This window comes from Chaetodon auriga, chromosome 12, assembly GCF_051107435.1.
Source record: "Chaetodon auriga isolate fChaAug3 chromosome 12, fChaAug3.hap1, whole genome shotgun sequence".
NCBI lineage: Eukaryota > Metazoa > Chordata > Actinopteri > Chaetodontiformes > Chaetodontidae > Chaetodon > Chaetodon auriga.
The window spans coordinates 7,062,620-7,079,336 of record NC_135085.1 but is presented as its reverse complement, the minus strand read 5'-3'; the positions used below and the strand labels follow the sequence as shown (position 1 = coordinate 7,079,336).

Genomic DNA, 16,717 nt, shown 5'->3' with positions numbered 1-16,717 from the left:
AGCTCCATAGTTGTCAATGTCGGCCAAGCCGGTCTTCTGCTGTAGCTGCAACCATGAGGTTTGACAGCTTTGGTTCTAATAGTCTAATAATTCTAATAGTCTAAACAACTTGATTGGCTATATAGACATTAGATTTAGTTAACACGTTCATGTCCCCCTCACTGAAGTGTAATCACTTTGGTGATCAGGTCAGGTTGTCCAATACTTTATGATCAAATGCCTGCAGTGACATTCCCATCAACTTCAGGTGCACTGTTTGGTAAATTTTAGCATGCTAACATGCGAAATGAAGGTAAACATAACTGCTCAGCATCAGCACATAAACACTGTCATTACGAGCATGTTAACATGCTGGCGTTGCTGTGCCACAGTGTGGCCTCACAGAGCTGCTAGCATGGCTATAGACTTCAGTTTTGCTTAACGCTTCGTTTAAGCATTTGTCTAAAAAGGAGAACACTAAAATTCCTATAAATAGACATGTTGTGTTGCCATAAATAGAGGAAACCCTCCAACTTTCTGAAGACATTAAGCCTATCTATGCATTTACATGTATACTCTTGATGGAGGTCCAGTGATTGAACAGCACCCTGCATCCATCTTTCTGAATGGCATGTTTTATGTTGTTTCATGTTAAATATGAATCTTCAGTGGAGTCTGAGTAATGTAACATAAAATGAAAGTACAGTACAAGACATCACATGTGACTTTCCAGCACTGTATACAGTTGACCCCAAAGTGTAGGCACCAAGTCAATGACTACTTGAGACCACCCCCCACCCCCCACCCCCATCAGTGTTTCCCACTGAAACTGAGACATCACAATTTACACTCTCAAACAAAAGAACATGTTGGGGTTAAGTGCGTTGCTCAAGTGCCCACAGTAATAATGTAGCATCTTATCCGGTACTCTCAACACATCATGAGCAAGTAGTCACAACAGATATGTGTCACCTGCAGAAGAGGCCATTTCTGACAATATACTGTATTCACCTCAGATGATTCCATGTCTCTTGGCAGTCACATATGTAGATGTTCGATATGCTCGTGTGCAGTGGAATAAACTTCATGACAGACGTTGTATTATCATGTAGCCATATGGCACAAAAAAAAGGATCAAATAAATCCTAAAACAAATTGCAGAAACTACTCCGATTTGACCCCCAGTATTATTCTGTTGTGGTCCGTTTTCACACACAGCAATCTGCAGCGTCTATGAAATTCTATTATAATGCCATCTATAATGCTGCCATGATATGTTTAGGGACACTTTTTATTGACGGGGCTCCATCCAAGGAAGGAATACAGTAGCCTATTTTTTTTTTTTTTTTAGTGCTTTCAGATTGCATTTGTGCCAGCTTCAATCTGCGCTATAGCCATTTCTGCAGCGTTCAAGAGCCAAAATAACTGTTAGACAAAGCAGCCACATTCACTGTGGTGAACATAGCACAACCACATTCATGTCTGTGTCTCTCTGTTTCTCTGCCAGTTGTTTGGGGCCTTGCTGCGAGGCTGCTGCGCTGACCTCTCCTACCTGAACCTGTCCAAGAACTCCTTCTCTCACAGGTGGGCGTTCACCTTGAGTGTAAATCCCTCTTAATGCTTTTTCTTAAAAGGGGAAAAAACATCTCTTTTCTTGCTTCTGACTCAGCCAAACCGCTCAGGAGGAATTCCAGTCAGGAGGTGCTGAGCAGAGCATCATCATTTATTTTCTGCTGTTGATTACTGTTTAGCCCTGGACCTCAATGGCTGAATTAGCGTGCGCGCTCAGCTTGCCCCCTCATTTGTTCTGGCTTGCTGTGTGTGTGTGTTTGTGCTAGTGTGTGTGTGTTTCTGTCTTTATTTAACATGTCTCTGTTTGCTAACAAGTTTCCCATCTGTCAAGCACTTGTTTGCGTGCCCATAAGTCTTTTTTCTGCAAGTTACGCTTCGTACGTGTGTGTGGGTGTGTGTATGAGTCTGTGTTTACCTAGCTAGCAGGCAGAAGCGGCTCCGGCTCTCATCATGTCGTGTCTCCCAGGAGCCCACGAGCTTCCCTGCTCAGCATATTACATTACAGAATTACAGAGAAAGAAGTTGGTGAAAAATGAGACTAATTTTAGATGGGAATTATTGTTCCAGTCCCCAGGCTCCCTCGCCTGCCTTTTTTTTTCTCTCTCTCCTGCTGTCTGATTCTTTCTATCTGCTCTATCTCTCAATCCATCTTTTGCTTTTTGCATCTCTCTGGCTGCACCTCTCGTTCACCTCTTTCATCCTTTATTTTTATGGTGGGAAATCTCGCTCTTGCTGGAGCTCTTTTACACACAGGTCTGTCATTTCTCACGCTCCATCCGTCTTCTTTGTCTGCTTTTTATCTTTCTCTTTCCGTGGCTGTTTTCTCCTCTCTTCTGGCTCTCTTCTTGCTAACTGCCTCCTTCAATGCATCATCCTCTTTCTTTTTCTTCCTCCTCCTTCTCTCCTAATGTTCCTCTCTCTTTTTTCCCTCTTTCTCCCTCTCCATATCCTCCAGCCTTCACCCCCTTCACCACTCATGTCTTCCCACTCCTCCCCTCCCTCCCTCTGTTCATAGTTCACCACATCTCCTCCGGTCATGGGTCCCCTGGTATTAAATGCACGCTGGCTCAGTGCTGCCGGTCAGACGGCTGCGGTGTTATGGTGACAACACAGAGCCACAAAGCTGAACCGAGCTGATAAGAACCGCCCGGCTGCCACTCATGAATATGGAACGGACTGCCTCAGACACCCTCACCCATCACGCACACACCAGAGTGACACACGCACAGATTTGGCACTTTGGAGAAACAATGAGCGGCCAATGTAGATGCTGTTATGCACGTACACACGTGTGGTTACAAGTTGCTGATACAGCTCTCTGGAGAGTGTTTTGCGAAAGAGACAGTGACACAGTATCTGCTTATGCGACAGGAGCCATTCTGTATCTGCACAGTCCTGACAGGCTGTATGCTAATCATTACAAATGGGTCAAAGAGGAGCTGGTGTTTCACACACTGGGAGGTTATCAAAATAGCAATGACAGGGGCTGGTAATTCAGCTGCCTGGATTCCCCTCACCGCTATCCTAATGTCTTCATCTTGCTCTTTTTTTTTGCCTCTCATAGCTCACTTTTTCTCCTACTTTTTTCCCTCTTCTTTATCTCACTTTTTTTAATTCATTTCCTCTTTGCTGCTTGCACTTTAATCTTTTAGCCAGTTTAACATGGTTTTATCTGTGTGGGATGAATGTCAGAGCATTATGAAAGATGTGACTCAGTCAGCCATATGCTGTATGCCATTTGCTAATCACTGAGAAAATGTATATACCGCATTTCAAGGAAAATAATTATTTTATTACATTTTATTTAGTTATTTATTTATTCAGCCTGTGTGCGTGTGTGTGTGTGTGTGTGTGTGTGTGTGTGCGCGCGCACATGCAGAGCTAGAAATGAGCACCCACCAAATTGTGGCTGTTATTATTGTCAAGTTATAAGTCAACCATGCAAGTCTTAAATTCTAATGGCCTTATTTTAACAGTACAATCATAACAATCAGTGTGAAGTATTGGGCCGTGTGCACCAGGACAACAAGGCTAGAGTATACTCACAATGCACTATGACAAAGGAATTTGCTGAGGTGGAAGAGAAAACTGGAAGGCTGTCTCGTTACTGCTCTCATACCTATTAAACAGCTGTGCCAACCACATGGGCGCATGACAAAGTTGGCTCAGTAATCATAGAGCAGAGCAGCTTTTCAGTGATGATGTCCTAGACGCTCAGACATACTACCAACATGCTGCTGAATGCAGGTGATGCTGTATGTTTTGGGTTGAATTTGCATGTGGAGATATTTTCCTGATGTGGAGTTTTATTTTGGAAGAAAATTAGTACAAAAGGCAACATTTTCTCATAGCTGATACAAATCCTACACGAACATTGAGGTCATTGCTGATCTGTTGTTGGTCCACATCAGTCCAGGACTGAAACCTCTCAACATCTATTGGATTGACAACTTTTCAATTGAACTTTGTCCAACAATTTTTATGACACATTACCTCCAAAACGAACAATGTTCCCATCACCTGCCGATATACTTTGTGTTTAGTGCTAATGAGCATGTGTTTATTAAGACAGTGAAGTAAAAGTCAGTATTTTGCTTTGTCATTGTGACAGTTTTAGCATGCTGATGATGGCATGTAGCTCAGAGCACTGGTGTGCCTAAATATGGCCTCACAGAGCATGGCTGTAGACTCTTGAAAGAAAATGATTCAAACACCAAATCTGATCGGATAGCACAAATATATGAGCACAATCAGAGTTAAAGTAAAGAAAACATGTTGCATGGGTTTGCAGACATTTTGCTGTGTCATAGCAGAAAACACAGCTGTAGCGAAAAACATTAATGACTGCATTCATTTATAGAGCTGAGCGCTCATTAACGAAATGAGTAACACCTGTGCTTTTGCTGCTACGACGAGTCAAACTGTAGCATAATTAAAAAAGATCAGATGAACCTATCATGGGTCTCTCTCCTTTGCCCTATTCATAGATTTATTGAGTGTGCCTATCAAATTGCTATTTCTGAAGAACCGACGTGCTGAATGTCAGATTAACGATGCTATTGAAAGTGCGTCACCACTGAAACAATTCTCATTGTTTATCAGGATGAGGGTGAAAAAAATAGAGCTGCAAAAGAAAAAAGAAAAAAAAAAAAAAGCTTCCGCTCTACACAAATAAACAACATATCAGCAGCCTGAAGAGAGGTAGCACATAGTCTTTTCCTGAAAACAATCCTCATGTTTTTGGATGATGAATTCATCCTCCCTGTCTCTCTCTCTCCTTCTCGCCTCCCCTGCTTCTCATCACTTTCTTCTGCTGTCTGCAGACCCCCTCCTCATCCTCCCCTGTGGTGAATTATTTGTGCAGTGCGGGCTGTAATGGCAGATTGGCTGCTTTGACAAGTTCTAAACACAGATCTGAGGCAGTGTAGTACATCCATCCTGTGAATGCAGAGGATAGGCCCCTTATGTATTATGACTCAGAAGGATGTTGTACACACACACACAGACGCATTCTCCGTCCTTCCCCTGATGACAGGCTAATGTACTGTATATGCCCAGCAGATGGTTGGATAATTGGTCAGTGTTACCTTTTTAACTGGTGGCAGTAATTAATGCCAACTTCACCTTTTCACAGCGTCTGGTTGATATAATACTGACCTTCATGTCACAGCCGGCATCTGTCTGCTTTTGCCTGCTTTCTCTCTTGCTCGTGTTGTTCCATTCCTCTCTTGTCACTTTCTATCAACATATCCAGCCCTCGTGTCATCCTCTGCCTTGTCTTGATCACTCCCTTATCCGTGCTCACCTTTCTCTCACCTCCTTTCATTTTCTGCTTGTCGAACTGTCTGATTGGGATCCATCTTTAATGCTCACCCCGTGGCTCGCTCTTCTCTCCCCTTCCTGTACATTTCAACATCTGCCTTTTTTTTTTTCGCTGTTCTCTTCCAGGAAAGCGAGAGATTCTCTGCCAACTTTCCGCCAGTTCTTCAGCTCAGCGTTCAGCCTGACCCATGTCAGCCTGGCTTCTATGAAGGTCCCTCCTGATTCACTGAGGTGAGCCTTTGTCACAGGCAAGGATTTAAAGGGACCTTTGAAACTCTGAACTGCCTTAAGCAAGATGCAAATCACTTGAGAAGTCTGAACTGCAAGCAGATGAAGAAGGAGCAGCTGCTCGTCTTACTGTAACCTTGTTCAGTTTGCCTCCTTTTGCATGTGTCATTATTTATAGGTATGTCGACTGATCAGATTCTAATTGGATGCAGCAAAAAAAGAATCAAATTAATATGTAAATGCACCCAAGCTGTAATAATGATGTGATCCCCAAACGACCTTGGGAGGTGATAACAGGTGCATATGGTCATGCTGCTTACAAAATCCATCTCTTTAATTAAGCTGTAAATAAGTGCAAAAATACAGAAATCAGTCCAAGAAGTACATCAAAATAAACTTTTAAAAATGCCTTTTCTTAAAAGCAATTTCAGTGTCAGGTGCAATTATAATAAAGGTACCAAGGCAGCATTGGTTGAGATGGCAATACATAATAAAAGGTGTCGCTCACTGAGATTTTAAATGTGTAATATTTCGGAAGACAGAGCCCTGGTATCGGATTGGTACATAATATTTGCAAACACCCAAAATTGAAGTTGAAGTCAGCATTTGGGGACAAAAAGTTGAATCAGTCCATCCCTCGTGGCAATGTGAAACTAGTAGAATCAGTGGATGATACCCCGGTACTCACTCATTTGGTTACCAAATCTTCTGTTTGTGTTTGTGTTTGCTGCCGCATGGTGTCCCCGATGTGGTTATGTCATGAATATTCTGCTGACAGTGATCAGCTTTGACTAGTGCATCCACCACCTGTGACAGCCAACTGGCAAACAAGCACTTCCCCTTCATTCACCGAACCTCTGGACAGGATGCACACACTGAGCTGGCAGAATAAAGAGCAATAAAAGCCAAGAGGATGTGCTAATATGCAAACAGTCTTGTAGTATTATACTGCTATTATGCAAGAAATATAAGCTCATTATTGAGGAAACACAAGAGGAAGTATGTCACTATGGGATATGTTAAATGAATTCAAACTGTCAGGTATAGATTTTACAAAATCCTAATTGGAATATTATACAGGGCTTGAAATCATTAAGCAAATGAATGTAAGAAAGAAAATTGTCTTGACTTATTATAATACATCTCCCAGCATTTATTTGATGCTTTTCACACAGAGTAGGAGTAAATGAAATCCATAAAATAATCCAATTAAGAAATGGAATCCTGTAAATGAGCCAATATGGAGGTGGTACAGTAGCAGACATGTTTCCTTGTATTTAATACTGGAGCTGGTGTTCTTTCTCAGATGACTGTCCAGCAGCTGCATGCTCAGATAAATGTGCCGACTGATGGTGAAATAATGTTACGGCAGGTTTATGACAGACGCAGCTTAAACAACGTGACTCATGGAGCCCATTATTTCTACCTCTCCTCCTCTTCTTGCAGCGTGTTACAGGCAGTTTTGACTGATGCCGCCTCTTTGTGTCAACAACGTGCTAAAGGATGGATTCCCACTGGGGCCACTCGTGCTCAAAATGCGTCCACTCACGATGCTGTTCGGTGCTTTAGTTTTAAGTGCTGTTTAAATAACACCCAAGGCCCTTTCAATTTCATATTCAACCTTTTAGCAAACAGCTAAAGAGCAGACTCGTAAAATATGAGGATTCACATGCTTCATTCCAGCGTTCCTTGTCCTGTGCTCCTTAATGCACAGCTAGAGAGAGGACACCGGTTTATTCCACCGTCAGTAGAAGCAGAGCTACTCAGCATACATGGCTGTTATATTTCTGTTTGTTTGTTTTTTTGTGTGTCAGGCTGGATTACTAAAATAGCTCATACCATACGGAGTGTCGTTTTCATCCGAACCATCAGTGAGATTTAATCGTCAAGGCTTTCAAACACCTCAACAGTGGAGCCATTTTCTATTAGGTTGGTAGACTGGCCTTCAATCAGAGCGCGCAGATAGATTGAAGCCCCCGTGTTGGCCGGTGTCCACTGTGCTGACGTGTCTTTGTGCAGGACTCTTACTACCTTCAGGAGATCTGTAGCTAAACCGGCTCAGAGAGCGGCCAAGCAAAAGGCGTGTTTCCCTTCGGGGATAGATGGAATATTGGTGTACTGCAGGTTCGCTGTTAGATGTGAAGCCTGCTGTTAGCTTCTCATAGCCAGAGAAACACAATCAATAGCAGAGTAAACAAAGCAAACTGCCAACTGTTGAGATGATTGTGTGCTGCATGATGGATCTGAGCCAAAGTGGACGGAGTGGACTCCCCACTTAGCACTCCTCCTCATTACCTCCTCATTGTGCGTAACTCTTAAATGTGTGTTCAGTGCACAAGGACAGCCTCCAGCAGAGCCTTGATGTGCAAATGAAGTTTTCTTTCTGCATCCAGCTGGGCTTGTGTGTGTGTGTGTGTGCATGAGCAACAATTGGCCTCTTCTCCTGAATAAATGTTGAAGGTTTTTAAGGTGATTTCTGGTGGGGTGTTTAGTAAGCTATGAATTTTCTTTTAAAGCTACTTTTCTTTAATCCTTTAAGATGGCTCTAAAAGTTTTAGGTGTGCAGAGGAGTAGGTGGGGCGGCATGGGGCAGTGGGGAGGGGTCGGATCGTCTGTTCAGGTTGTTAAAGGAGGAAAGGAAGCAATTGGATTTATGTGGGACTGATCTTTCTCTCTCTCTTTTTGTCTTGCCATTTTCCATTAATTGCCCTTTGTGTCTCATTATCTCCCCTTATCGTCCTATCATTCTGTTCACTCCACTCTTTCCTTATCTTCCTTTCCACCAATCCCCTTCCCCCCCCTGTTTCTTCTCCCATCCAACCCTCCCTGTGTTCCCCTCCAGGGCTCTGTTTCTAGGTCTGTCCAATAACCCTCATATCACTGATTTACACCTGGACATCAGCAGCTGTGAGGTACGCTCTGTCAGTCTGTGCTGCTCTTGGTATATTCACTCATCTTCTTCATAGATTAACGCTCGTGGCTATCCCATCATGTCCCACTCCTCTCTGCCTTCCTCCCACAGTTGAGGTCAGCAGGTGCCGGGGTGATTCAGGAGCTGTTTCCTCGAGTTTCATGCGTGGGGACTTTAGACATCACTGATAATGGTAAGAGACACGCCTGCACACTCACCCACAAGGAACTGACCGAGATGGTCTGTAGTTTTCAGATAAGGACGCATTTCACATTTAACTGATGGAAAATATTTGAGACCCTTTTGATCCGGGGCCGTCATGGTCTGGAATCCGGCGTGTTAATTTGGAATGCATCCTTTTAAAGTGGAACTTGTGAATCAACGTCAAGCTCGATATTACCTTTAACTTTCATGGCACGTTTGAATTAAAGGGGCACTCCTCAGATTTTACACGAGGTTCATTTTAGGCCTCATGTGAATCCTGATGATGTCATCAGGGACTGCAGGGACAGAATGGGACTGCATACCAGTTTCACTAAGATGTATTTAACAAATGCAAGTCAAAATTCTGCAGTGTACCGTATAATGTTAGCCGTCGTTAGCTTGCCACATTCATAATTCATGTCAGATGCTGGCAGGACCTGCATGGCGTGGAATTGTTAACAGAAAGTTATGGCAAACAACACAGCCAGATAGCTGCACTGCTGAATGAGGCGATGGCTCTATTCATTTAGATAATTCTGATCAAACTCGACTTTGGACTGTTTATGAAGAAAGCACGTCATGATAAAGGTTGTCCTCGAAAGCCGTTGTTATAGTGTTAGCAAGGTAAAGTTAGGTAATTCAAGTGCATATCTTACGTGGGAGAAGTTCTTCTTCAGGGCTTTCTTCCAGAAAGGGCCGTTTGTGCGTTTGAGTAGCAGTGAAGGTGAGCAGGTGTACTCGAGCTGCAGGCGAGTGGCGGAGGGGTCAATGGAGATAAAGCAGGGGACCCTCTGTATATTCATAGATCAGCGCATACAAAACGAAGGCAAAGGTGCAGAGTTACATCTAAGCTGTTTTAAGGCATGAAGGGTTTTTTTTTCCATGGGAAAAACTTCTAACTATGTAATTGTGAATTTTTAGAGGTTTAATCAATGCCAAGAGACTAACATAAAAGGTCTTTGACTTTTTTTAATGGATTTGTGAAATGTTTTTACCACCACAACATCAAGAATTAAGTCAGAGACACTCATGTATTTCAAGGGATTGATCATTTATAGCCAACAATAAAGCCCAGTTAAATCCATATACCGGGTAACAGTGTTAACGGTAGCGTATCAGCAGAGGAACAGTGAGAACTGTCACAGATGCACAACTGCATGAATATGAATGTTACGAGTCAGCTGGTGTCCAAGCAGCCAATGAACGAGCCAGGGATCACCTCATGTAAATGCGGCTCAACGTGTTCTGTCTCTGTGCTGAATCTGAATGATGAAATCTGAATCACTTGAAAAATTCTATTGGAGCTCTCTTCACCTTGAAGCTACTGCTGGCTAACATTCATTGTACTCTTAGCGGCTGAAGTTTATTCTCTAACACTACAGAATGGAAATCCAGATGCATGCATTCCTAACAGAGTCCTGTCTTTGTCGTTATGCCTCCAACCCACTTCCCACTGACTTACACAGCAGATGACTTCTGCCTTAATTCTTAAACCGCCGTTTAGCATCTTAGAAGTTTAATAGACCCAGTAGCATTAGTGAAAACATTAATATGTCTCCTCTAACAAAAGGTCTTCCCCTCTTGCTGTGTCATGTCACAGTTTCCTGTCATCGCCACAAGAATTAACTCACTTCCTATTAGAGGCAGTTAAGCGTATTTAATCAGATATTTTTGCCCCTTGGATGAAGCGTTTTAGTCTTCATTGCTGAAATATCTTGCCATGGTAACGACTTCCTCTTTGCAGCAGCATCCATCCTTGAGGTTCTGAAAATGTGAGTGGGTGTGAGTGGAGGGGAGGGTTAATTGGGAGTATTTTGGAATTTCAGTGGGCAGTGAGATTTTGTTCCAAAACAGACCAGGAGACAAAAACTGAGCTTTGAAAGCCAGAAATGGCAGCACCCAGCAGAGTAAATGATGAGTCACTGGTATGACAGCCCAGAAATTGTCAGTTTTCTGTAGTAAAAATCTGACTTTTTCAGTTTAGTATCAGTCGATGTCTTTTTTTGTGCTAAAGATAAACTCCCTTAAATTTCATACCTGTTGTCTTATTTGATTGGTACTTACAAGGATGTAATTAAACATCCACTCAGAGGTAAGTAAGGGCTCCACAGAGCGTAGCATTGCTGGCGTTGCACTTGTACTCCAGTGATGTGTGTGTTGTGTTGCGTGCAGGTTTGGATGCTGACTTGCTGGCTGTCATCCCAGCGTTCTCCAGGCACCCCTCCCTCAAACACCTGATGCTGGGGAAGAACTTCAACATCAAGGGCAGGTACGGACCACGCGGGGAACCAGTAGTACAGATGGTGGTGAAGATGATGCTGATGATGAATGTTTTCCCCTCTCTCTGCCTCCTCAGGGTGCTGGATGAAATTCTGCAGAAACTGGTTCATTTGGTGCAAGAGGAAGAGTGTGTGAGTTGGATTATGTAACATATTGTGTATATACACACACACACACACACACACACACCAAATCCTCTGTAGCATTCTGCACAGATGCACGCCTACACATCCCTCACAGATTTGTAGCCACACACACACACACACACACATCCTGTGCACGCACCAACACACACTTGTCACGTTTAAATTCTTGTGTCCTAATTCATGTGCATTTAAGCGCAGTCTCCCACCTGCCACACACACAAGGTGCAAACATGCGCACAAGTCATGTTGTCTGTGGGCTCGACGAATGATTCATTTGGTCTCAGTTTATTTGCGAGGCTCCCGGGGCTCCTCTCCGCTCTCCGCTCTGCAAATCCAGCATGACAAGTAGCTTACTCAATTATTTACCACTGTTGATGGTGATAGCTCACAACTGTGCTCTTGCACTGCGTACGATCCGATGCATGCAGTGCAAGCCCACTGACAGAGGCACAGACAGTTGTGAGTATGCAAGTTCAAAGGAAGTACACCGAGTTTGTCAGAGGTTGGCCTGTTAGTCATCTCGCCCAGCAAGTCATCACAACATAAACATCAGAGTCATCTGTGTGTCCCCGGCACAGCTTTGGTCCAGTGCCCCATGCTAACACTTCAGTGTATGAGTCACAGAAGGCTGCAAGCATAAAAAGTGAGAAAATGAAATGAAACATGGAGACGGTTCATTTAGCTGAGCAAAAAGAGTGGAAGCAGAGAGTAACAGCTAGCCTGGCTCTGCCCACAGGTAACAAATCCACCTTTCATCCAACATTTTACATCTTATTTGTTTAAAGTGTGCAAACAAGTTGAAGCTTGTCCTTGTTTCCAGTCTTTATGCTAACCTAAGTTAACCAGCTGTTAGCTCCAGCTTCATATTTAGCTTACAGACATGAGAGTGGAGGTGTCGACTTTTGCTTATAAAGTGAATCCTTAAGAAGTTGACATAATTGGTAACGGGAGACTGTGTACAGCTAGAATTTACTATGATTAATATGTTGGTTCACATCTAAAATAAAATATGAGAGATTCAAAAAAAAAAAAATTTTTTTTGGAACAGATTTTCACTGAGAAGCATATCTTTTAATTTACTAGTTGGTTTAAACCAACTTTAACACTGAAATGATTTCACCATGTTCTCAAAAATTCACCACAGTTTAGAGAAGATGAGGTCCAAGGAAAAAAAAGCACTACTCAGAGAGCTCCTCTGATGAAAGACAGTCGACAAAAAACTGGGAGGATTGATTCAACTGCAGAGGCTTTGAGCTGAAAATGTGTTTTTAAATCAGATTTTCATCCAGGTTCTTCTAATGATATTCTATTGATTTTCTTAAAAAATGATAAATGTCCAGATATTAACGGTTAAAAATAACGCATCTCTAATCTGCCTGGAATACATGATTTTTTGTTTGTCCATCTCCCAAAAACCTCCATTCCTTTAACATAGACATTACCACTCACATTTATTCCACAGCAGGGTTTTCCTGGACTTTTTTTTTTTCAAAGTCAAAGCCGGCTTTGCTCAGCACACACAGTTTGTGCGCAGACAAAGAAAAAGTACAGAAAAGGACAAACAGCCACAGAGCCTGAAAGAAAAAGGAAAAGAGCTTTCCAATGTGAACAGATACCAACAGGCGGGTCACACAAAAATGAAACCTATTGAAAAAATCCGGAATTAAAAGAAAAAAAATAATATAAAATGAAGGAAGAACTGAATTCCAAAAACAAGAGGCTGGTTTTGTGTCATTCAAACGCTAATTTATTGACAGTGAAACAGCTGTGGTTAGAGCTAACTGTCCTCTTACTGCCAACACTGAGTGAGAAGATGCTGCTGGATCCAGAGTGACTGTCCAGCTCGACACTGACGTCACTGCGCTGAATTTCTGCTTTCTGAAATGACCTGTCGAGTACCAGTGCTCAAGAAGCAGGCTTTGATATCCGGTCCTATTTATTCCAAGTGGTTAAGCGAGCCTAGCTCTCACTGCACACGCATACTTGTTTGCCTTACAGATGACGGCAATTCATCGATAACCTTGATCCTGCAGAATTCATCCTGTTGCCTGCGCAGTCGAGTGCTGCACGTAATGTGAGCGTCATTCACAAAAAGTCTGAATTTTCAACAAAGGCAGCAGCCAAAAGTACAAAGTCGGCCCACCTTTGAGATAGGTCGGCAGGGAAATCCCTCCCTCTGTGAAAGTTCTTCTTTTCAGATCATCTTCCGTCTTTTTCCCTCCTTGCTCTCTCCTCCTTCCTCCCCCAGGCCCTTCAGTCCCTCTCCCTGGCTGACTCGAGGCTTCGCCAGCGGGGCACGGTGCTGGTCAACGCTCTGGGCTCCAACGCCTGCCTGCGTAAGGTAGACCTGAGCGGCAACCTCCTGGAGGACTCCGGGGCCAAGATGCTCAGCAAAGCCCTGCAGATCAACACAACGCTCAGGTGCGTGTGTGTGTGTTAAAACAGCGCTCTGCAGAAGGGTTCTCCTTGCAGATCAGAGCGCATCATTACTGAGGAGGAGAGGAGGAGAAAGACAAGGAAAAGAGAGGTGTTAGAGGACAGATGAAAGAATAGAGTCAGAGAGAAAATTACTATGTTTGGCATGGTTGGAGGAGAGGATATACTGAGGTTGCTGAGAGGCACAACAGTGAGTTCAATGCACCGCTTCAAAGTGAACCATGTAGGAGATAAGAAGGGAAGACTGAGGGGTTGGAGGGATAGCGAGGAGATTCGGTGGAGGGAGGGGAAAAGAGGGGAAAATGGCCTTCAGGCATACAATGTAAGAGACAAGAAGAGACTGAAGACATGTGTGCACGCGTGTTTTTATGGGTGTGATGTCGGCGGAGGTACGGAAGGAGCAGATGAGAACTCCTGAGATACGCAGAAAGAGCGAGGGGAAAGGAGGACAGAAGCGAGGCGGGTGGTGGGATGCAAGTATTAGGATGGAGAACGGTTGGATGTGGGCAAGAGAGGGGGAAAGTTATGAAGGGATTGGAGAGGGAGACCACCTAAGGAGTGAGATTTGGGTTTAGCTGATTGAATTTCTGGGGCAGAGTGAGTCGGGGGAAGGAGCGGTGGAGGAGGAGGATGGATGAAAGCAAAGAGGGGCTGAAAATGACTGATATATTAAAAACAGAAGTTAGACAGTGCGGAGTGTAGGTGGAGAACCTTCACTGTGAAATAACAGAAGCTCATTAGCTGCATGGCAGTTGTTCAGGCATTCCTAATGTTGTGATGTGGACTCATTCTGTGCATGTAGCAAGAAGAAGTCCTTACAAATGTCTTGTTAATCCGTCTGTGATGTGTTTGTGCAGCTGCATGGTCAGATAAGTGCTGTATCTATGATACCGTGTCCCATGTGTGTGTGCGTGCGTGCATGCGTGCGTGTGTGCGGTAGGAGCTTTAGAAAGTGACTGATCTTCTTCCTCTTCCTCTCTGTGCCTGTCTTCCCCTATTTCCTGCTGGTTTGATCCCTCTCAGGAGTGTGACGTGGGATCGCAACAACACCACAGCGACAGGCTTCCAAGATGTGGCGAGAGCGCTGGAGCAGTAAGACGAACACAGCGCACACACACACACACACACACACACCCGAAAAAAAAAAAAAAAAAAAAAAAACGTTTGAAGAAGGGTTATACACATAAGATGGATCAGTCACACACACATGCACACACCCGTATGAAAGCAGATAACCATCTCTGTACAATGTTTACTATTACACAGCGTTTCATCAGTCCTCTGACGTGCGTGCCAGTCAAACTTTTTTCTTTTTTTTTTTTTCCTTCTGTGTGTGGGTGTGAATTTTGTGTTCGTGCATCTGTGTGTGTGTATGTACAAGGGTGTGTGGGTGCATTTGCGTATTAGGGAATTGGAGACAACTGTTAAAAGTGCTCCTGGTGTTTCCTGTTTGTTCTTGTTAACATCATAACATATCTTCCAGTTTATTATTGCAAGGGTAATATTATCTTTCTCTTTCTCAACTCTTTCTCTGCCTTCTACCGTCCTTTTCCAGCAACTTCACCCTTCAGTACATGCCCCTCCCCCTCAGTGATGTCACGCAGGCGTACCGCAGCGCCCCGGAGAAGACGGACCAGGCCCTGACCAAGGTGAGAACGGAGCTCTGTTCCTTCGCCTTGTGACGTCTAAATTTGCCGCATCATGTTAGAAAAAACGTTGAATTGCAGCGTTACCTGATGATTAGGGTCAGACTGATTCATGGGTGTGATGAATGGCTTTCATTTGCGTGCGCATTAGAGGTGATGATAAACGTTTTTGGAGATTATGATTCTTGCTGTTGTGGACACCTGGCGCAGTATGGCTTCTTTCTAATGCCTTCTGAATATTTCGGTTGCAATATCTAACCAGTAGGTTACAGAAGAGGTTACAAATGCCTTTATACAAGCTGAACCGCTAAATACCTGTCATAGTGATTCAGTGTATCTCATTCACATCGCAGGCAAGTGTTTCAGTCTGGTTCAGTTTAAAAGATAAGGAAGAGCTGCTTTAATTAAGAATGATAGGTTGACTTTCCTTTGGGTTACAAGACAGTTATTAATAGCACAAATGACATAACCTGTAATCACCATCAATTTATGGAACATGCTTGGAGCTGAGTGAAGTGACTTCGTTGACAGTCCATTCATCTGCAGCCATCCTGATAATTGATTAATCATTGATGTCATTTGTGAGCAGCTGCTGCCATGTCGTAATAAATTGAATATATGGGAGTTGGGGACTGTTGGTTAGAAAAACAAGAAGATGGAAACTTTGGGTTTTAATATTTGCTGGGAACTTGGTTAGATCCTTGGTAAAACAAGGGTTTGTCAATCAGTTTGTCAGTTGGATGCGTCGCTGTTTGCCATGCGCCATGTTGTCAACACTGCCACGAAGTTTGTCTGTTGGTGATTTTTTCCAACCCAGTGCCAGCTCTTCTGCCTCTTTGTAACTTGTTGTGGATCCTGTTACTGTAGAAACTCACCCCTGCAAGTGATGAATCTCTTCTGCAGCTAAGACGCTGCTTTTTGGTAGATTTATATGGTTGCCTTTGCAGTTATGATGTGGTTACATGTTTTGAAGACCACCTGAGAGTCATTGCATTATTTCTTGTGCTCTGAATATTGATGTCCTCCTGTGTCAGTGCCCATTCACATTTTCAGTTACACATCATATTAAGGTACATGTTCATCATTAACTAGTTGCTTACTAGCATGCATATTAGCAGCTTATTGTTTATTAGGCATTATAAAGCACTTATTAATGCCTTATTCTGGGGGTTAATGTTATGTTATTAGATCAGAATTTATGTACAGCTTCCTCACTATCAACAGGCAGTAATTAGGAGGTTGGTCATGCAATGTAAAGCACAGACAACTGCTTTATAAAGAGCCAATATGCTGTTGTTATGTATGCTAGTAAGCAACTAGTTTAATGATGAGTGTGTGTACCTTAGTATAAAGTGGCCCTACATTGTGTTTGTATTTTTTGATCATGGTGGGGCCGCTGTCTGTTCATGCATCCCTCTGTGTGCCTTTATCTGACTGTGTAATTGGAGACAACGAAAACCTTGACTTACAAGCCACATTTACATAAAGCAATA

General features: G+C 43.3%; 1 protein-coding gene across 2 annotated transcripts in view; it reads left to right on the top strand.

Annotated features, from left to right (window-relative positions):
* The window catches only part of carmil3 (capping protein regulator and myosin 1 linker 3), a 73,636-nt gene that overhangs the window by 36,836 nt on the left and 20,083 nt on the right, over positions 1–16,717 (top strand). For both annotated transcript variants that reach the window (XM_076744855.1, XM_076744854.1), the window contains exons 15-23: positions 1,487–1,563; positions 5,500–5,604; positions 8,444–8,513; positions 8,624–8,705; positions 10,889–10,985; positions 11,073–11,127; positions 13,391–13,563; positions 14,602–14,670; positions 15,134–15,227. In XM_076744855.1, coding sequence (XP_076600970.1) covers positions 1,487–1,563; positions 5,500–5,604; positions 8,444–8,513; positions 8,624–8,705; positions 10,889–10,985; positions 11,073–11,127; positions 13,391–13,563; positions 14,602–14,670; positions 15,134–15,227 — 822 coding nt within the window. The remainder of the gene's footprint in view (positions 1–1,486; positions 1,564–5,499; positions 5,605–8,443; positions 8,514–8,623; positions 8,706–10,888; positions 10,986–11,072; positions 11,128–13,390; positions 13,564–14,601; positions 14,671–15,133; positions 15,228–16,717) is intronic.